Here is a 21,351-nt window from a genome sequence, read left to right as displayed (position 1 = left end):
TGACTCCCATCAACTTCTGGCCTCCAGGGCTGCGAGAGTGAACCCCGCGCCCTAACGCAGCCGCCACCCCAGGGAAAGGTGTCCCCTCCAGCCTGCAGCTGGGGACACTGAGGACCTGGGGGGAAACGAGGGAGGGCGGAGCCACGACCCTGGCCGCCCTCACTCCCCCTCCCCACCAGGGCCCCTCCCGAGACTGCCACCTGGGGAAGGGTCTTCCAGGGTGGTTCAGGGACCCCAGCACGAGGCCTGCCTGCAGCTGGTGACAGCCCCCGCCAGCTCAGCTCTAGCTCTTGGTCCCAGCATGCTCGGAGCCCCGGGCTGAGCGGAGTGGGTTCGGCGCATCAGCGGTTCCGGTGCTGCCTTCCCCACGCAACTCCATTTCTCAATCTAATCAAACACTGACAAGGCGGGGCGTACCCTCCCCGGTGTTGGGAGGAGGCGTCTGCTCGTTCCCGTGAGCCGCTGGGAGAGAGACCACGTGTGTGGATGTAAGGGCACATCCCACAGGCTATGGGAGACCCCACGGACCCCCAGCTCCAGCCCCAGGGCATCTCTGCCCATCCCAGCTCCCACTTCTGGGGGTGGTGGTCTCCAGCCTGCTTCCAGGACACACAGGACCTTGACCCCCGACCCCACCAGCCCTGGGCGTCCCACTTCCCAGAGTCCCCCACAGCCTGACCTCACCACTGTGGCCGTCGGGCGCAGCTCCCCCTGCCGACCCCACCTCCATTCTCCCCAACACCTGTGGGGCCATGAGAATAGCGAGCCCGCCTGCCCGCAGGCTGGGAAGGGGGTGAAGGTGGAGGTTCATGTCTCCCAGCCTCAGCCTCCTGCCCTGTAGTATGGGTTGATGAGGCCCCCAGCGCTTAGCCCACAAGGGCAGGGAGAGCCTGGGGTACCCCACGGCCTGACCCAGGGCGGGTGGGGGGCGTAGAGGCAAGAGGAGCAGCCCACAGCTCCCGGGGAATGTGCCTTGTGAACGCCCAGGGCCCCGGCCACCCTGGGCAGTGCTCGCACAAGGACCAGGGGATCGGGCAGAGGTGCATCAGGGGACAGGAGTCTTGGGGCTGGGGCCCTCCTCACGGGTGGGTGGCCTCGCAGGCGGCCCCCAGCCCTGTTCTGTGTCCGTGGGAACAGCCAGCAGGCATGGGTCAAGTAGAGGGTCCCTCCTTCGGGAGAGCCCAGCCAGCCCAGGGCTGGTGGTGAGGTGACCCCACCCATCCAGTGAGACCCTCCATCCTGCTCCCAATGGGATCAGCCCTGACTCAGCTGCCCCCACCCACCCATGACCAGAGACCCACGAACACCCACCCAGGTTCCCTGAGAGCCACCCTGTGGCACCTGGACCCAGCACCCTGACACCTGCCCCGTGTCCAGGGCGCCTGACCACGCCGGGCAGCGGATGGAGCGGGATCCCAGCGAGCCGGGGAGGCGGCTCCGTCTTCCCGCTCTAAAGTAACCGTCGGAATAATTTTCTTACAGAATGATGGTTGCCATGACAACCGGAGCAAATTTTCCTTTTCTGAAACAGATGTCTCATTTAGTTGAAAATTAGAATGTGAACAAACCCATGGGAAAAATTAATTCAAACTTTAACAGAGCGCTGAATACAATGCGAGCGCTCGGAGGTTAACCCCTTAACAGCTTCCTGGTGCCCAGGGCAGCTGGGAACCCAGCCCAATTAAGCCCTCCCCTGGCCATCATTCCCGGTTCCCCCGGAAGCACCTGCGGAAGATGCCGGAAGCAAGGCCTCCCCGAGTCCCCTGGCAGGGGTCACAGAGCAGCCTGGGGTACACTCATCCCCTGCTGCACCCCATCTCCTAGGGTGCCAGGGTGGTGCCCCAGGTGGGACTGAGCCCAGTGCTCCACAGGTGGGGGAGGGAGGGTCTCCGTGGAGGGCATGTGACGGGGACACCCACGCAGGCACAGCTCCACCCACTCACCCCGGGGGCAGTGCACAAGGACACGAGGCCCATGATAAAGACACGCCCCCAACACCGGCAGGGCCCCGTCTCAGAGACAAGGAAAGAGCAGCATCGAGCGGCCAAGGACGCCCAGGCAGCAGGAGGGACGCGGACGGGCGCTCCAGCCCGTGGCCTCCCACCTGCTCCTCCTGAGCCTGTGTCTCACCCGTGGTCCCACACAGGACCCGCACGCCCCACCCCCAGGTCCCTGCCGGCTCAAACACCCTTCCGGGCCTCCCTTCAGCGTCCACAACCCGTTCTTCACTTAGGCTGGGCCCAGAGGCTGCCTCTTCCCAGGAGCCACCCCTGGTGCCCCCCCCACTGCTGGGCTCAGGCGTCCATGGATGAGTGAATGACAGGACCAGCTGTGCCCTCCAGGACAGGCTGGGCAGGGTGGGGGTACCCACAGCCCCTCCTCTCTGCACCCTCTGGGCTGGAGCCCTGGCTGTCCCTTATTCAAGGACAAGGACACAGGAACCCAGGCCGTCAGCTGAGCTGCCCAGGAGGGTGAGGCCTCAGAGGTGAGCCCACCCTGGGACGCTCACACCTCTGCGCTGGAGCCTGACCCCCAGCAGCCCGGCCCTGCCTCTCCAGTCCCTGGGGGGAGGCCGTGGTGCCCAGTGCCACCACCTCTGCTGCCTGCCTGGGCTGTTGCCCACGGCACCACAGCCGCCCACGGCGGGGACGGCCGGGGCTGCGCCTCTCCCCCCTCCTCGTGGCCTGGTCCAGCACCCTGCCTCCGAGCACAGCCCTGGCCCCCCACACACACACTGCAGGGGTGACGCCTTCCAGCCACCCTGAGCCACAGAAGAGCCTGGCCAAGGACCCCCAGAGAGGGTATCCAGTGAGGGTGAACCCATCAGAGGCCCCAAGGCCCTCCCCAGCCACCCAGTTCCACGCCAGGGTTCCCCAAGCAAGCTCAGGGCTGCGCCGAGACCAAACCGGGTTGCGCCGACTCCTGTCTCCTGGGGGCGTCCCACCCCCCACGAGCCCACACTGCCACCCGCCCAGCTCTGCCTGCATCTCCCCGGGCTGCTGGGCACGGGGGTGCTGGCTCCCCGTCCCGACGGCTGCCTGTGAGGGGGCGCGGTATCCCAGAAGCCTGTGGGTCGCACACGGTGCGGGGCACACAGCCGCGCCAGCGAGCGGTGGAGCCGGGGAGCGGGGGCCGTGTTGTTCCTAACTAACCCCCACCAGCGTGCAGAGCCATTCATCTTTTGTTTGCTGGGGTTGTGCGACAGGGAGAAGGCAGCCGATGCGTTCACACATTAATCTCACAAGAGGAGCGCACGTGTGTGCGAGAGCCTCCTGCATGGAGAACACGGGGACGCGAAGCAGAGCCCTGCGGACCGGGCTGGAGCGGGCAGACACGCTGTGCGTGTGGACACGTGTGTGGACACGTGGGGTGTGCATGTGTACTTGTGAACATGTGTGTGAATGCATGTGCGCCGTCTGCACGTGTCAGTGTGGATATGTGATCGTGTATGTATGTGTGTGCACTGTATGTGTGCATGTGTGTGAATATGTGTTAGACATGTGCGCATCTCTACTGTAAGGGTGTACACGTGTACATGTGTGTTGTGTGCATGCGTGTGCTTCTGTCGTGGACGTGCACATGCAGTGTGTATATGTGAATGTGTGCTGTTTGGTGTCTGCACACGTGTGCACACATATGCTCGGTTGTGTGTGTGTAGGGACAGCAGCAGCATAGCCAGGCCTCGGGCCTGAGCTGCCCCTGCCCTCCATGGAGGACACTGCTGGTCCCTCGGGACAGCCCCCTGTCCCCCGGGAGGACTGAGGCTCAGCAGGGCACCCAGCAGTCCTGGGCGGGGAGAACTACAGTGGCCCTGGGGCTGGAGGTGGGAGGGAAGCACCCCCACCCCGCTGCTCGCTCAGGGCCAGGAACTCCGGCTCCCTGGGCCCGCCCCTCCTGGATCCCAACGGGGCCACTGCCCCGGACGCAGCCAGTCCGCCCCAGCTGCAGCCTGGTGCTGCTCTCCCCAGAGCTGAGCCCTGGCCCAGGCACGCGACAACCAAGCCTCGCCTGCCCCATCTGCACACGGGAGGGAAATGACCCTGCCCCTCCTCGCCTGAGGGTGCTGGGGAGGCCGCAGTCATGACCCCATGGGAATGCGGGACACAGGGAGCCCCTCGGCGGCCAGCAGACAGGAGGCCTTGGGAGTCCCCGGGCACCTGCACCCGGAGAGATCACCCCCTCTCGACCACAGGGCTCGGGTGCTCCGCCCGGGAGGGCATGACCCTGACCCCCAGCCTCAAGCCAGGGGTAGTCAGTGACACTGGGCCATGTCACATGGGGGGCCCCTGCCGGGAGCACCCACAAGCCCTGCAAGGGGCACCCCCAAAGCCAGCCTGCCCAGGATGCCCCAGACGCAGCCTGCTGCCCACAAACCCGCAGGTCAACAGGACAGCGCACAAGATCCACAGGGGGCCTCTGGGTGACCGCAAAGTCAGCCTTTTTCAAAAGCCAGCCGCGGGGATCCCAGGACCCGGCCCGCACGGGGAGGGCAGCAGGGCGGCCCCAGCCCCCTGCCAGGCCCCTGCGGCCCAGCCCCGGTGCCGGCCCGGCCCTCAGCCCCTGCAAGTTCGCCGTCTCAGCTCGGTTCCTTCTCTGCAAACAGCAGCAGCGCCGAGGCAGATGGACGAGCTGCGAGCCAACTTCACTCTCCCTCACTCCTGTTTTTTTCCTTTTCCAAATCAAGGCCGTTTTGAGTTAAATGAGAACAAAAAATGCATCCAAAACCCATAAATGAACGCAGTATGTATATGGGATTTTTTTTTTTAACACTTGGGATCTCACAGCAGCTGAGTTCTTCCTCTCTCTCCCGCCCCCGCCTCTGAGCCGCAATCCGCAAAGGCCCCGTGCCGGGGACCACGGAGGGCTGCCCGGCCCTGCGCTCCTGGCGCCCGGGGAGGGGCCCTGGTGGGGCCTCATTCCTGCCTGGTGCCCTGCACCCAGGGGGCCTGGGCGTGCTGGGAGGGTGGGAGGGGGTGAGGCCAGAGCTCACTGCAGAGACCCACAAGGGGGAGGAGGAAGGAGCTGGGGCCGAGCATGGGTGGCGGCCTGGGAGGGGCAGACCCAGGAGGAACAGGCCACGCTGGGGTTTCCGCTGAGCCCCACTGCCTGCCTTGCACCCCTGTTCACTCCCCCCCCTCCAACAAGCATGGCCCGTGATGAGCCGGCCACCCTCCCATGTTCTGGAGTTGGGTCCGTGGAAAAGAGAGGTGTAGGACCCCGGCCGCAGGGGGGCCTCCAGTGCTCCAGCAGGACAAAGCAGCATTGGGGGGGGGGCGGGCAGGCGCCCGTGGGAGCGACAGAAGTGGCGGTGCAGAGCCGTGAGGGTGAGTGGTGACCCCGGGAGCAGCCCCAGACGGGATCCCTACCTCACACCACCACGCGGCCACTGCTGGCTGATGCAACATCCCGACACGGAAGCAAACCTCCGTGACCCCAGGGAGGGCGGGCACACGGACGCCAGGGCCACGGAGGGGTGGGGGGGCACTCATGTGTATTGGCAGGAGCCCCAGGAGGGGCCGGAGCAGACTCCGCAGTGCCACAGCTGCCAAGGTGCTCGGGAGAGCCACAGCACCCGCCGGAACACGTGTGCACTCGGCCACAGAGGCCTCCAAGCGGCCGCGAGCGGGGGAGGCCCTCAGCCCCGCCGGTCAGGATGAATGAGTACTGTGTGTGGAGCACGCGTGTATTATCTGAGTGCATGTGTGTGTGTGGGCAGGTGTATGAGCAGGCGTGAGTACTATATGTATTGTTTATGAGTACACATGACTGAAGGTTGTCTGTCATGCATGAGTGTGAGTACTGTGCGTGTGCATTATCTGTGTGCATGTGTGGGTGCTGCATGTGTGTGTATCTGTGTGGATGTTGTCTGTGCGTGTGCATGAGCCTGAGTGTGAGTGCTGTACGTGTATCAGTGTCTGTGTGTGTGTGGTGCAGCCACACCCAGCAGCACGCATCTCTGCACGCTAAGGGACAGGCACAAGAACGCTGGGAGGCAGACATTCGGCCGCCGCTGGTTCCCGAAGACACCCGCACCCCGCGTGGGAGCACCAAGTTCCGTGCTCAGCTCCCGCGCCAGCAGTGCAGACCCTGGGGCAGCCGCGTTGGCCCCTGCCTCCGCCCACGCGGGGGACGCGGGCTGCATTCCTGGACGGGGAGTGGACCAGCGAGTGAGACGGCTTGCTCGCTCTCCCTCTCTCCCCGCCGCCAGCTCCCTCAGCCTGGACTTGATAACCATCTCCGGCCTCGGGAGCCACCGCGGGGACGGAACAAGAACGCGCCGAGCAGCCCCGAGCTGGTGCTGGCTGCGCAGCCGAGGTGTCCTGGCTGCGGGCGCCTGCGCTCCTGGACCATGGGTCCAGACCTGCTCCCCCTGGGGCTGTGCAGGGCCCCCCAGCGAGCAGGACTGCGGCTGTGGGGGCCTCGGGGCCACCCGGACAGACACTGGGGCCAGGAAAGCCGAGGCGCAGCTCCAGAGCTCACAAAGCCGACGGCGGGAGCTGTGTTGGGGGCACCTGCCCATCCCGGCCTGCCGGGGCGCGTGCACAGTGCCACGGCCAGCCTGGGTGCTCTGGGGCCCATGCAGTGACCCGCACGTCCCTGTTCCCAGCACGACCTGCAGCCGCGGGCAGAGGTGCCTGCTAAGGGGGAGGGTGACAGACACCGGGCCCCTCCCCGGCACACCCCTCGCGGTGGGCAGCTCCCCACCAGCTAAGGCCACACACGGCCTCCCCGGGCACCTGCTGCCCAGGTGAGAACCTGCCTCTTGTCCCTGCTAAGGCCACAGGGACCAGGCGTGCCCCTCGGCCCTCTCACCCTGCCCAGCTGCCCTGAGGTCACCCCAGAGCTAGAGTGGATTCCATCCCCGACCCCTGCCCGCAGGGCAGCCGTGCCACTTACGCCATAGACGACGTCGCCTAGTGCCACGTGTCAGCCAGTATGCTAAGGGCAGGGGGCAGGAGGGAAATCCCAGACATCTGAGTTTAATCCCGACCACAGCAGCTGTGCCACCTGAACCCTGCCACGGGCGCCATATGCCCGGGCAGCTGGTGCCTCAGAGCTGTGCCCCCAGCCCAGCCCCGCAGACAGCTGGGGTACACGGCCCCCACCTGGCCCGGCTGACCCCGGGCAGAGCTGCTGGCCGGGTCAGCGGCTTTCTGGGGGCTATTTACCACCCCTGCCACTTGCGTGGCTTCTCGGAGCACCCCCCGGGGACGCCAGCACTGAGGGCTCCTCTCCACCAAGGGGCCCCCCACAGGGCAGTGTCCCTCCCTCATCGGCCACCTGTCAGCCTGCCCAGGGTCTGGGGCGCTCAGTGGCAGGGCTGCGGCCTGACTGCCGTGCGGGGCCCGCCCATCACGCAGGATGTGGGCCAGGAACACAGACGATGCTGCCCAGGACCCAGGAGACAGGGGTCACCTTGGCCACTGGCCCGGGCTCCCACAGCTCCACGGCTTCCAATGAAGAGATCAATGCGTTGCGTGAGCACGGGGGCTGCAGCCCCCACCCCTGGCTCCCGCAGAGTGGGCGGGGCCTGTAAACCCACCGGAAGGGAGCCACAGGGAGGCCAGGGTCCAAGCCCCGCCTTGCTCGGACCCCAGTGGAGTCCTCCGGCACAGTCTCCTTCCAGGGGACGAGGAAGAAGCCGCCTGGGGTGGGGCGGAGGGGAGGGCTGGGGCGGGGCATCCAGGGATCCCGCCCCAGCCCAGCCCAGGCCCTGCCTCCCAGGCCGTGACCCCTACCTAGGGCCCCGGAAGCCACACCCCACTCTGAGCCCTCAGGCTGCCCATGGCCCCCACACCTGGGGGCGCCCCCCTGAGCTGCTGCTGCCACAGCCACACGTCTCCCCAGCCCCCACCTCGGGGCTCTGACCACACCTGTCTGTCCACACCACATCCTGTGCCGGCACTCGCTCACCCTCCACCACTGAGTTACAGTCGCAGGAGCTCGGCACCCTCACACGCACCCCCAGGCCCTGCCGGGGTCACGGCCTGGCGCAGGGGAGACGTTTGGGACAGGGCACTGATGACTCCGGCCCGCGGCAAACCTGGGTGAGCCTCATGCCTGCCTGGGCCTCTGCCTGCCCCGCTGTGAAATGGGCTAGCGGCAGACCCTGGTGTGTAGCTGGGATGGAGCTGCCCCCACCGCCACCCCAGGAGCACGCCGATAACCACATAACCAGCCAGTGGCCTCCTTCCCGGCCAGACCGTCCCCTGGGCAGCCCCACTATGCCAGCAGTCCTGTCCCCCCACACACAGGGGCCAGAGGGGCTGTGTCACTGACCCACAGGCACACAGCGGAGGAGTGGCTGTGCCCCAACCTGAGAGGGACGCAGTAGCCGCGGGACACGGGTCCCGGGGGCAGGGTGGCCGCCCGCACTGCTCAGGACTGATGGCCTCGCGTCACGGAAGCAGGCGCAGGCGAGCAGTGGACTCGTCCAGCCAGCGAGCCCTGCTCTCACCCGCCGCCACCTGCTCCCAGCCTCCAGCGCCTGAGCCACACGGGGGAGCCCCGCGGGAGGCCAGTTCCAGGCCTGCACGGGGCGGGCAGCACCTGCCACTCAGCCCACAGCACCAACCCCAGCGCACCTTGCACTCAGGTCTAAGGCCCAGCCGGGAGGGGAGAGGCCAGAGCTGCCCATAGTGAGAGCCACCAGGGCGAAAGGGGGACCCCATGGCGGCTCGCGCTCAGAGCACAGGGCCGACAGCGAGACTGGAGGCCTCTGCTGGGCCCACCACCAACCCTCGGGTCACCCGTGTGCCCTGGGGGGAGGCGGCAGGGCCTGGGTGACGCCTGTCAGCCCTCGTTCTCAGCCACGCCGCGTCCCACATTGCAGGCTCCGGGCGAGGCCAGGTCAGGACACACGAGGACGCGCATGGCCGGGTCCCCCAAGGCAAGCGGGCGGTCAGGGCTCAGCTGCACTGCAGGGCCTCCCCCCGCCGGAGGCGCTGTCAGCCCACTGGCGCAGGAGAGGGCAGAGGCACAGAGGGCCAAGTGGCTCCCCGGGGGTCGCACGGCTCTGACAGACGGGGCTAGGATTTGAACCCCGAAGCCACACTCCTAACCACGAGGCAGAGGCCAAGGCCTGGCACGGAGCGCCCCAGCCCCTCACCCGGCAGACCCCGCCCCGGGGGCTCCAGCTCACTCACACCCCTGCTCACGCCAGCCCCCCTCTGCGAACGCGCCCCTCCTGGCCTGTCCCCTGGACGCCTCGGCTCTGCTCGTCCTGGGAGCCGACAGCAGGGGCCCCGGGGCTCAGGGGACACAGGGCAGCCTGGCGCCCGCCCCTTCCCCTCCACTCCATGAGGGGCCGTGGCGGGATGGGACAGCGGTCTCCAAACACCAGGTGGCCACTGTGCAGCGCAACCAGGGCAGCCCGGGGCATTTGCCAGCTGCGCCGTGGTGCAGCCGCTCTCCCCAAAGTCCCCAGTGTCCACAGAGGCCCCCGGCCTCCTGCTGGCAGTGCAGCCTCAGGCTCCTGTCCCCCCACCTCCTCCAGGGAGCCTCCTGGGGTCAGGCCACACTGGCGAGCATCTCTGCGCTCCTCCTCTCACGTCTGCCCCGCCGGCCTGCACTGGGCCCTCCCCAGCCACCACTGGCTGGGCCTGCAAGGGCCAGGCAGCATGTCCGTTTGTGAACCGGGGCACGAGGTCAGCCCGTACAGGGCCGAGCAAGGATCGGAGACGACGTTTCACAGCCTTTAGCCCACAGCCCGGCTCAGAGTAAACTGCCCGGAAGTAACCTGCTGCCATCACCAGTGTCACCGTCACCATCACCATCCACCACCACCGTCATCACTATGACCACCCACACCATCGGCCACTTGATCACCACCACCACCAAGCTCACCATCACCATCATCCACCACTATCATCACCGCCATCGCCACCATCACCATGACGGTCACCCCCATCCACACCATCAACCCCACAATCACCAACAGCCTCACCACCGCCGCCACCACGGCCCCTGCACATACGGTGACTCACGTGGGACCGCCAGGCCCCGTTCTCACTTTAGCCCACCCGGCATCCCCGACACACAACAAGTTAAACGGCTTCCGTCCCTCATGGTGAACCAGGCTTCGAGCCCTCCCTGAAGGTTCCAACCGTCACCACCCCCCACCCCCACCGCCCCGTTTCGGCGGGGGAGGGGGAGCGAGAAAGAAGGCAGGCAGCGGGGAAGACCCTAGCTCTGCAGGATAACACAGCAGGGGTGCGTCGGATCCCAGCCCCGCCCCTCCCCGGCTGTGGGACCTACAGCCAGGTCCTGGCCAGCTCTGGGCCTCGGCGTCGGCCCCTGCAGGAGGACACCGGTGCCCACCTGAGTGGGACACTCTGGCTCGGGGCTGGTCTCCTCCAGGCAGCCCAGGGCCCCGGGGGCAGGGGGCAGCAGGTGCATAGGGACCAACCCCCAGCGGAGCCCCCTGCGGCACCGCGCCCCGCCCCGCCCCGCACACTCACCAGGGGGCGCCATAGACCCTGAAGCCGCGCACCGTGACCTCGGAGTCCTGCAGGTAGACACAGTTGGTCAGCAGCGACTGCACGTTCTCGTAGTTCTCAGGCTTCAGCTTCGACACGGACGGGAAGTAGTAGAAGTCCTGCTTGATGAGGTCGGCCATGAACTCCTGGTCGAAGGTCAGCTCGTGGTTGCCGGCGATCACAATCTTGTACTCGTAGGGCAGGCTGCCTGTGGGCGGCACACACAGGCGCTGCAGGCCCTTCCCGGCGCCCGCCCACCCCCGGGCCGGCCCGGCCCTGCCAAGGTCCAGGGCAGGAGACCCGCGTGGGACCCCGGCCCAAGGCCCCGGGCCCCCGCCGTCTGGTTCTCGGCCTTGGCAGCCTCCACGTTCCAGAGGGTCTGGAACTCTCTGCAGGTGCTACGTGGGAATCACAGTGCCTGCACAGCCCGGCGCCAGCTCGGAACCCAAACAGGTCTAAACGCAGGCAAAACTGAACCTCGGCACGGACCCCAGGGAGCTGACCAACCGAGGGGCCGAGACCCCACAGCTCCTCCTCCATGGCAGGCGTCTCCTTCTCTGGGGTCCCCCGAGCTGACGCCCCAAGCAGGAGGGACACTGCCCCCTCCCCATGGGCTCTGGGGGGGAGGGGGGAATGAGGTCCCACCCCCACAGGCCAACCCCAGGCTGGCCCAGGTTACCCAGTGCCTCAGCCTAGGTCATCACCACCCACCCTGTCCCCTCCCCTGCCCGAGAACCAGGCTGACCCCGGGCCCAGGCCCCTCCCACCAGCCTCAGTCTCAACCCCACAGACCCCACAGGCCCCACAGGCCCAGGCCACCGCGATGACCCCTCTGGTGCGATCTGGATTAGAAATTAAAGGCTGACAGTGAACTTGGAGGCCCAGCGTGGGTGGCCGAGGCAAGGGGTGTGTGAGGGTGCCCAGCAGCCCGGGGACCCCGTGAGGAAAACGGCGACATTCGGGGCTGGTGCTGTGGCATAGCGGGTACAGCCACCACCTGCGACACTGGCATCCCATACGGGCGCTGGTTCGAGCCCCGGCTGCTCCACTTCCAATCTGGCTCCCTGCTAATGTGCCTGGGAAAGCAGTGGAAGATGGCCCAAGTGCTTGGGCATCTGTACCCACATGGGAGACCCAGAAGAAGCTCCTGGCTCCTGGCTTCGGCCTGGCCCAGCCCCAACTACTGTAGCCATTTGGGGCACAAGCTGGCAGATGGAAGACCTGCCTCTGAGCTCTCTACATAACTCTTTCCAAAAAATAAAAACCTTTAAAAACAAGTGGCGACGTTCCACGCGCCCGTCATCGGGAGGACACTGCGGCCGCCCAGGCGCACACGCGCACCCACCAGGGCAGCGGCTGTGCCAGGCTCTGGCGACTTCCTCAGAGTAAACCACACGTCAGACCCAGCCCCGAGGGTCCCCGCAGGGGCAGCCAGGAGCCGGGGCGCCGGCGCCGTGCCCACTGAGGCTCTGGGAGCTGGCGTGTGCTGCAGACCTGCGGCTGGGAGGGGCAGAGCTGGGGTCTCAGAGCTGGACAGCACCCTCGCAAAGACGAGCCACAGAGCCCGGGAAGCCTGGGCCCCACCCAACGCGGCCACTCGCCAGCTGCGCTACTCGGCACCCCCGTGCCTCAGTTTGCTCCCCTGTGGAATGGGAACGCCCGTCTGGTGAGTCTGCTGGGGTGTTACAGGAGACATCAACCGAAATCTACAGAACCTTCGTGAGGTTTGGGGGGGTGTGGATTTTATTTATGTTATTTGAGACAGAGAGGGGGAGACAGAGAGAGGTCTCCCATCCGCTGGTTCACTCCCCAGATGGCCACAAAGGCTGGAGCTGAGCTGATCCAAAGCCAGGAACCAGGAGCTTCTTCTGCGTCTCCCATGGGGGTGCAGGGCCCAAGCACTCGGGCCATCCTCCACTGCTTCCCCAGGCCACAGCAGAGAGCTGGACTGGAAGAGCAGCCGCCGGGACCAGGACGGACACCCACGTGGGAGGCCGGCGCTGCAGGCAGACAACCCGCTATACCACAGTGCCGGCCCGAGGACCCCGCACGTCAAGAGGACAAAGGAGCCAGCGCGGTGTGCAGAGGGCAAAGCCACCAGCTGAGACCCTGGCACCCACACAGGTGCAGAGTCGAGTCCCGGCTGCCCCACTTCCAATCCAGCTCTGTTACGTATCCTGGGAAAGCAGAAGATGGCCCAAGTCCTTGGGCCCCGGCACCACCATGGGAGACCTGCATAGGGTTTCTGGCTCCTGGCTTCAGCCTGGCCCAGCCCGGCTGTTGTGGCCATCTGGGGGCTAAACCAGCAATGGAAGACCTCTCTCTGCAACTTTCAAATAAATAAAATAAATCTTAAAATTCTGCTTCCCTGGACCAGATTTGCCCATAGACATATTTTGTTTGGCACATTTTTTAATTTGAATTTGTTGCCAGTGTTAAACATTTGAGAGATTCCCAATAGAACTTCACTCTTTGTTGTCTAAAATAAAGTGTAACGTCCAGCCCTCCTGGCCCGAGCATGTGCGTCCCCTCTGGATGGGATCAAAGTGCCAGTTTGCCACAGTCTCCACCTATCCCTGCTGTCTCACACCAGGTCCACTTCACTTTGCTGAAGGTACTGCTCACTGCTGGGAGGTGTCCAGGTTTCTTGTCCCTGCAGGAGTGTCCCAGAAACACAAAGGGAAGAGACCCCGCTCCTGGCCCAGGGGTGGCCCCACTGGTCCCTGGGGACAGGCCCTCCACAGCCCTCCCCTCTCCGCCGTGCAGTTGGGCTGCCTGTCCCCTGGAGAGCGAGCTCCAGGAACAGGAATGCTAGTGTGCGTGGCATGCCCACCTCTGCCCCCCGCAGGTGTGCGGGGAGCCAGGGCAGGAAGCCTCCCCACACCGCTCAGGCCGTGCGGGTGACAGCAGGGAGGAGAGGCGGTGGAGGACAGAGCAGGGGCACGGCCGCTCCCTGGAGCCACCGTGGCACCACTGCGTGTGTGCCGGAGAACGCAACTGCCTGCGGGACACCCCCCTGCCCCAGGAGACTCTGTCGTCTGCACCCCACAGCTGGGCACAGTGAGGCTCGGGGCCAGGCCCCACAGTGGGGGAGCAGCACCACCGCGGCTCAGCACAGGGCGCCCCAAGCACGCTGGGCTGGGAGGGTGGCCCGAGTTTCCTCTTCACGGCGCCCACCCATCTGGCTCCAGGAGCTGTGCTGTGTTTCTGTCCCCGTCTGCGACCGGGGACGTTCCTGAAGCCAATTAGCAAATTACCCAAGGTGCACAGCTCCAGTGCGTCTGGCAGCTCCCGGCAGGAGGGGGCCGCCGCGGGCTGACACCCCCAAATGCCATCCCACCTCCCCAATGAGGCAGTGCGACGTAACATGGAGGCAGTGGCCACCCGGCACCGCGTCCCTCAGCCCCAGGCATCTGTCCAGTCTCCCACAGACCCTCCGCTGTCCCCACGTTACACCTGTGAACAGCCCGCCCAGGTCACACCGATCAGTGTCAATGAGCGACTGACAGGGCAACGGGCATCTCCAGACCCCAGCCGGCATCCTGGGGTGCGCATCCCAGACGGAGGAACACACAGACGCACACAAGGGTGCGGGGGGGGGGGACCAACAGGTGCACACGTGTGCCCGTCCGCCAGTGTGTCCTGAGCCAGCTCTGACTCCCTGGACTCCCCCCTTTCCTCCAAGACGCCCCTCCCCTGGCCGGAAGACGCCCAGTCCAGCTTGGCCAGCTCCGAGTCTCCTCTCCCCTCTGCCCTCCCTCAGGCAGGGCTGGGGCAGCAGGGACCAAGCCTGACGGTCGCCACAGCACAGGAGCCACCGCCACCGCCAGCTGCACGGCGCTGACCAACCAGGCCACGTCGTCCCCAGCCTGGCTCAGGGCCCAAAGTGAAGGCGTCCTTGGGGGCCTCTGGCTGGCCATGGGGTGGGCAGCACAGGTGCCTGGGCAGGGAAGGGGCAGAGGGGCCCAGATACCCCTCCTTCCCCACCTCCCCTCGTCACCCCCACAGCAGCTAAGGATCCCAAGCCCACCAAGCCGGGAGCTCGCCCTGCCCCCTGGAGCTGAGCCCTGGCGTGACACCGCCAGCCCCAGTCAGCCCTGCACAGGCACAGCTGGGGCCCGGCGGGGGCACGACCTGCGCCCTCCCAACCCATGCTGCCCAGTGGACACGGACAGGGCAGAGAGCTAGGCCGGGGAGCGGAGGGGGCTCGCGCACCGCCACAGCGAGACAGCAGGGACCTGAGACTCAAACCCCAGCCTCCTGCTTTGGCGGGACACACCCAGAGAGTGGACACCTTGGGGGAGTGAGGACGCACAGGGCAGGGGCTAGCCTGTAGGGAGGTGTGGCCAGGCCAGTCTGGGTGGCCGGCCGTCTCTGCTCCCAGCCCTGCGGGCCTGGTGGACACCGGAACGCACAGTGCTCTGCGTGACGCCCAAAGACTCCCGGTCCTCCCCGCCAGACGGGACCCCCTCCCCGGGAAAGGGGCGGTCCCATGGCAGGGCGGAGCCTGGGGGCGGCTCTGCGGGTGCCCCCTTCTGTCCCCAGGACTCTGGACCGCAGGCAGCAGGCTTGGACTCCAGTGGAAACAGCCGCCTGTGTGAGCCAGCAGATTCCTCCTGGGGCCGCACCGCCTGCCCACACCCCGCATCTCCCCGCAGGACACATCCGTTAGTCCACAAGGCCCCAGCCCACGGAACCTTGCATTCTCTAAACACCGAGGCCCTCTGGGCATTGCCTGTTTGGCAGCTCCTCCCGCCCGCCCCAGATGAGGGGACAGAGCCAGGCGCGTTCCCCGGCTCCCGGAAGCCCTGCGCTCCTACACCTGCTACAGCTGGCTTCCTCGGGTGGCGGCAGCTCAAGGCCTGGAGCGACCGGGAGGGGGCGCGCTCCGCCAGCCCCTGCGGGGCACACCAGGTACGGGCCAGTGGAGCACGGGAGGCGGTGTCCCCTGCAGATGTGGAGTCAGAGGCCGCGAGGACGGCCTGGGCAGAGCCGCAGACACCCACGCGGGGGCTGTACCTGCTGGGAGCACTCGCCTGGCACTCAGGCGGGAGGCAGGGTCGCAGCGCGGGCAGGGCCGAGCCACACCGGGCGCATCTGGAGTACCATGTCTCAGAAATGGCCGCCTCCGGGACCCAGGAGGCCGGGGTCGCCCCAGGGGGGTGGGGGCCAGGGAGACGGCCTCTGCTGGCCACAGGGGCTCAGGACAGCTGGCCGCACGCCGGGGGGTGGCCCTGGGGCAGAGGCCTCCCTGCCTGGTACGCTGGGGGGCCTGGCACATTCCGTTTGGAGATGGCATCACTCAGGGGCCACACAGGATGACCCAGGTCAACGGCAGCCTGCTACAGACGTGAACTTGAGTCCACCTGCAGCTGTCCGGACGGGGCCAGACCAGATGATTCTCCCCAGGCCCGGACTCCCCGGCCCCTGCTTAAGAACCGGTTACCCCAAGACGTGGAGACGGCAGATGATGGAAAACGATGGTGCCACACAGCCTGGACGCTGGGCATTCGCGCTGGGCACAGCCTGGACACTGGCCGTACACACTGCGTGTCGGAGCCATCGGGGCGGATTGACGCCCAATCCACCATAACCCAGAAGCCGGAGGTGGGAACGGAGCCCCTGGGTCTTGCCCACCCAGCGCCCAGGGCCACGCCATGCTGGGCACGTGCAGGCCCAGGGCACAGTGCCCCTCCCACGGCTGCAGGCCGGCCCCACACCCGGCCGTGCCAGCCTCTCCAGTCCTGCGTGGGAAGTTTCTGGATCGGTGACGCCACTTCGGTGCCCACATTTAAAAGGCAAATGCGATTTCTCTTCTGTTCCGTCCTAATAGCCAAAATGTTTAGCTCTCAAACATTTGTTTTCCCTGGGAAATGTTTTAGAAACAGGAACACGCCGTCCTGATCGTGCTGAGTGGCGGGTTTCTGCGGCTGCCCACCGAGGAGACGGCGGGACCTGGGGCTGCGAGGGCCCGGGTCGGCCGTGCCCACTCCCCTCTCCAGGAGACGAGGCCACCTGCAGCCGAGCGGGACCTGGGGGACCGCCCAGGAAGCCGTCATCAGCGGAGCCCCCTGGTGGTTCCCAGGAAGGACCCCAGAGGGCAGTTGCGTGTGCTCAGAACGCCTCGTCTCTCACCAGCCTGGCCCTCCCCCCTCTGGCTGCGTGAGGCCTCCTGATGTCTGCTCCTGCTGCTCCCTGTGCTCGGACAGACTTCCTGTCCTGCCTTCTTGGTCAATCCCAGCGCAACTCACCTGTTACCACGACCCAAGCATCACCTCCTCCAAGAAGTCTTCTGTGAGCATCCTGCCTTCTCCCAACCCTAGCAGTGTAATGGGCACCCCTGCCAGACTGTGTCCCGCACAGCCCAGACCGGGCAAGGCCATCACTGCCCGTGGTCTGTCTGCCTGCCGACCAGCCTGGGAGCCGCTGCAGGGTCAGCCCCTCCTGGTTCATCTCCGCCCCAGCACACAGCTTGGTCCTGAGCGGCTGCTGGAGCCACATTCTTTGAACCCGCTGGGTATTACTGTCCCCTGCTCAGTGACTCGCCAAGGGCTCCAAACAATGGCCGCAGGATGTCCTGGAAGCCGAGTAGGTGGCCGGATAGGGACCTTCCGACTCGGCCTGCGGGGGGCGGCCTCTGGCCGGCCCTGTTCTCACTCACGCGTCCGATCTCAGGAGTCCACGGGCTCCAAGGCCCTGGGCACGGGGCTGCACGGGAGTCTGCAGGGAGCCCGGGGCTGGCACCGCGGGCGGGGCGAGGTTCAGGGTCGGTCTCGCCTTGCAGCAGCAGGTTAGGCTGCCACCACCTGTGATGCTGCCATCCCAGAGCCAAGTCCCGGCTGCTCCACTTCCGATCCAGCTCCCTGCTGTGGCCTGGGAAAGCAGCAGAGGATAGGCCAAGTGCCTGGGCCCCTGCACCTGGTGGGAGACCTGGAGGAAGCTCCTGGCTATGGCCTGGCCCAGTCCCAGCTCTTGCAGCCATTTGGGGAGTGGGCCTGCGGCTGGAGGACCTCTCCGACTCTCCCCCTCTGTCACTCCACCTTTCAAATGAATAAAAAACAAATCTTAAAAAAAAAAGACAGCCGGCGCCGCGGCTCACTAGGCTAATCCTCTGCCTAGCGGCGCCGGCACACCGGGTTCTAGTCCCGGTTGGGGCGCCGGATTCTGTCCCGGTTGCCCCTCTTCCAGGCCAGCTCTCTGCTGTGGCCAGGGACTGCAGTGGAGGATGGCCCAGGTGCTTGGGCCCTGCACCCCATGGGAGACCAAGAAAAGCACCTGGCTCCTGGCTCCTGGCTCCTGCCATCGGATCAGCGCGGTGTGCTGGCCGCAGTGTGCCGGCCACGGCGGCCATTGGAGAGTGAACCAACGGCAAAGGAAGACCTTTCTCTCTGTCTCTCTCTCACACTGTCCACTCTGCCTGTCAAAAAATAAAAAAAAATAATAATAATAAAAAGACAAAGTTGAGCTCTGGTCTCTAGCACTTGGCCGTGCACTCTGGGCCAAGGCTGGTACCCCCAGGCCTCAGTTTCCCCGTCTGCTCCACGAGGAGGTGGGATAAAGGCCGTGATCTCTAGGAGCCCCTCCCATGCCGAGACCCCCACCCCCAGGCAGGTGTGTGTGAGGCCCGGGGCAGGGCCCCAGGGAGGCTGCCCACAGGGTCTGATGGCAGGAGCCCCGGGCAGCATCCCTCACAGCACACAGGATGGGGCGAGCAGGCCCGGCACAAGCACCGGGGTTTGGAAGCTGGGAGGAGACAGATGAATGGTCAGTCGAACCGGCAGGGCAGAGGAAACCAGGCCACAGCCAGGGGCGGGGGCCCAGCATGTGGGGAAATTGGCTATGGCGACGGCCAGGGGGCTCGGGGACGGCCCAGGGGGAGGGGGTACGGGCAGACTCAGAAGCTGTACCAGGGCAGTCGGGACCCAGGCCTCCCCTCACACCTGCCCAGCGGCCACGCCTTCCACCCCACCCCCCAGAGGGGAGGGCGCTCTCTGCAGAGCCCCAGGGGACCTCAGGCCCAGGGAGGGCAGGGGCCACAGGAGCACACGTGAAGTGGAAGCAGCAGCACAGAGACCCCGGCCCACCCGACTCGGCTCTGGGAGCCGCAGGCCAGGCTTGGGCAGCAGAGGAGTGAGCAGAGATGGGTCCAGGAGGAGGAACCACAGATGCCGGCACCGGGGCCTCCCAGAGCCCCGGCTGTGGGCTGGGCAGCAGCACCGCACACACCATGTGTGCTGCACACATCCCACACACACTACATACTACATACATGCCACACTACATACTACTTACATCCCACACTAATACTACATACAACCCACACTAATACTACATACATCCCACACTAATACTACATACATCCCACACTAATACTACATACATCCCACACTAATACTACATACATCCCATACCCTACATGCTACACACATCCCACACACTACACACATCCCACATGCTACATGCTACATACATCCCCACACATACACACTGCACGCACACTACATACTATATACATCCCATACATACACACTGCACACACCATGCAAACCACACACACACACAGGTCACCTGGTCTCTGAGAAAAGCTGCCCAGATAGAAAGAGGCCGAGACCAAAACAAGTAGAAGAAGAGAAATTGGAGAAAATGAGGCCGAGGTGGGGAAAAAACCTCGGTGTGGTCGACCCCCCGATGAGACGGCAGAGGAGGCGGCACCCGCGGGGCTCCGGCAGGGCGCTCAGGCCAGGGAGGCACCTGCGGCACCAGATCTAGAACGTTCTGCCGGGGAGCAGGGAGCAACCCACAGACAGAAGACAGTGAAGTGAGTGACTGGTGAGAAGGGCGAGAAACCACGAGGCGCGTTCAGGGCCCGACCCCGGACAACACGCAGGCGGCAGAAGGAGCGGCGGGCACGGGAAGCAGAGGGGCCAGCGCTGTGGCACAGCAGGTAAAGCCACCACCTGCAGTGCCGGCATCCCATGTAGGTGCTGGTTTGAGTCCCAGCTGCTCCACTTCCGATCTCCATCTCTGCTGTGGCCTGGGAAAGCAGTGGAAGATGGGCCAAGTCCCTGGGCCCCTGCACCCACGTGGGAGACCCGGAGGAAGCTCCTGGCTTCGGATCAGTGCAGCTCTGGCTGTTGTGGCCAATTGGGGAGTGAACCAGTGGATGGAAGACCTCTCTCTCTCTCCCCCTCTCCTCTCTCTCTCTCAACTCTGATTTTCAAATAAATAGATAAATATTTGAAAGAGAGAGGTGTGGAGAAGCAGGAGGAGATGCTCCCCAGAATTAAATCTGCTCCCCTAAAGGGTAAGTGAAATGCCCAGAAAAAATGGGGAAAAAAACCACTCACACCCAGGCCCTTTGTCGAGAACAGACGTGGTGAAGAACGAGGAACCCAACAGCAACAGAATTTTTGATTGCAAAGCTGGGAGCTAAGAGAAAACAGGACGACGGTTTCCAGATTCTGGGAGAAAATTACTCACAACGCAGGCTGCACACTGGGCAGAACAAACAGTTCTGCAGACACTTGTCTCCGGGCCGTCTTTCTCAGAAAGCTACAGCAGGGCGTGTTCCAGCACAATGAGGGAGCAAACCACGAACAGGGAGGCCACTGGACTCCAGAAGCCGAGGCTCCAGGGCAGGAGAGGGCAGTGGGGGAAGAGGGTGAGGAGACTTGTCGGTGAGGGGCTGGCATCCGTCAGTCCAGGCGGGAGCAGAGTGCAGAGGCCAGGTCCATGTGTCGGAGGATTGGGCCTTGGCAAGGTGATGTGAAGAGGTGGTGGAGGGGCCAGTGCTGTGGCATAGCGGGTAAAGCCGCCACCTGCAGCGCCAGCATCCCATATGGGCGCAGGTTCAAGTCCCAGCTGTTCCACTTCCGATCCAGCTCTGCTATGGAAGTGGAAGATGGCCCAAGTCTCCTGCACGAGAGACTGAGAGGAAGCTCCAGGCTCCTGGCTCTGGATCAGCCCAGCTCTGGTCACGCGGCCATTTGTGGAGTAAACCAGCAGATGGCTCATTCTCATTCTCTCATTCTCTCATTCATTCTCTCTCTCTCTCTCTCTCTCTCTCTCTCTCTCTCTCTCTCTCAGTCAAATAAATAAATAAATCTTAAAAAAAAAGAGGTGGTGGAAACTTTACAAGGTGGGGCCCAGCCGGAATCATCAGGTCCCTGGAGGCACCAGCCTTGGAGGGGACCCCAGTGAGCACCCTCAGGGTAGCTGTTACCAAGAGCACATGTCCGTCTCTGGTTCCCGGCTCCCCGTCTCACCTGTGACCTCGACCACCTGCACGCCCACCCCTGTGGCACCAGGCAGCACGGGGCCCTCACCAGAGCCCAGTGGATGCCAGTGCCACGCTCCTGCAACTCCAGAGCTAGGAGCCAGCTGACCTCCCTTCTTCACAGACCACCCAGGTGTCTCACGACAAAAACCAGCCGCAGCCCCCGGCCAGGAAAAGCGAGCGCCTGGATGACCCAGCACACCTGCCACGCCCCCGAGGGAGACCCAGGGCCACAGAGAACCCACAACCACCAAGCAGAACAATCACAACTCTGCAAGAAAGCAGTCTGGTGTGACCAAAACCGGGACCAGGCTTCCCGAAAGGGACGGAGACGTGTTGGCAGGGGCCGGGGTGGGGGCTACATCTCTGATTCTTCATCATTCACTGTGAGAAATCCAAAATGGCTGTCTAAAGTTAAATAGCAACATCAGGTCTGGGCTCAGAGGAACCGGCACACAGCGTCCCCGAGAGCTGCACTGGGGGTGGGACCGGGGCCAGGAGGGGGCAGGGCAGCCCCGTGCATCTGTTACTTGCAGGACCTGGATGTGCACAGAATTTTTACCAAATCCAAAGAAGGCAAGGGACGGGGGTGGGGGG

The 21,351-nt window shown here is 65.0% G+C and overlaps 1 protein-coding gene across 8 annotated transcripts in view; it reads right to left on the bottom strand.

Moving 5' to 3' along the window:
* MPPED1 (metallophosphoesterase domain containing 1) overlaps positions 1–21,351 on the bottom strand; it is a 64,147-nt gene that overhangs the window by 4,570 nt on the left and 38,226 nt on the right. For all 8 annotated transcript variants that reach the window (XM_089307700.1, XM_089307699.1, XM_070053021.2 and 5 more), the window contains one exon: positions 10,461–10,686. In XM_089307700.1, the coding sequence (XP_089163826.1) occupies positions 10,461–10,686 (226 nt within the window). The remainder of the gene's footprint in view (positions 1–10,460; positions 10,687–21,351) is intronic.

This window comes from Oryctolagus cuniculus, chromosome 11, assembly GCF_051225735.1.
Source record: "Oryctolagus cuniculus isolate XC-2025 breed Fujian yellow rabbit chromosome 11, ASM5122573v1, whole genome shotgun sequence".
In the NCBI taxonomy this organism is placed as follows: domain Eukaryota; kingdom Metazoa; phylum Chordata; class Mammalia; order Lagomorpha; family Leporidae; genus Oryctolagus; species Oryctolagus cuniculus.
Note: the sequence above shows the minus strand (reverse complement) of the source record. Positions and strands in the feature narration are given on the sequence as shown.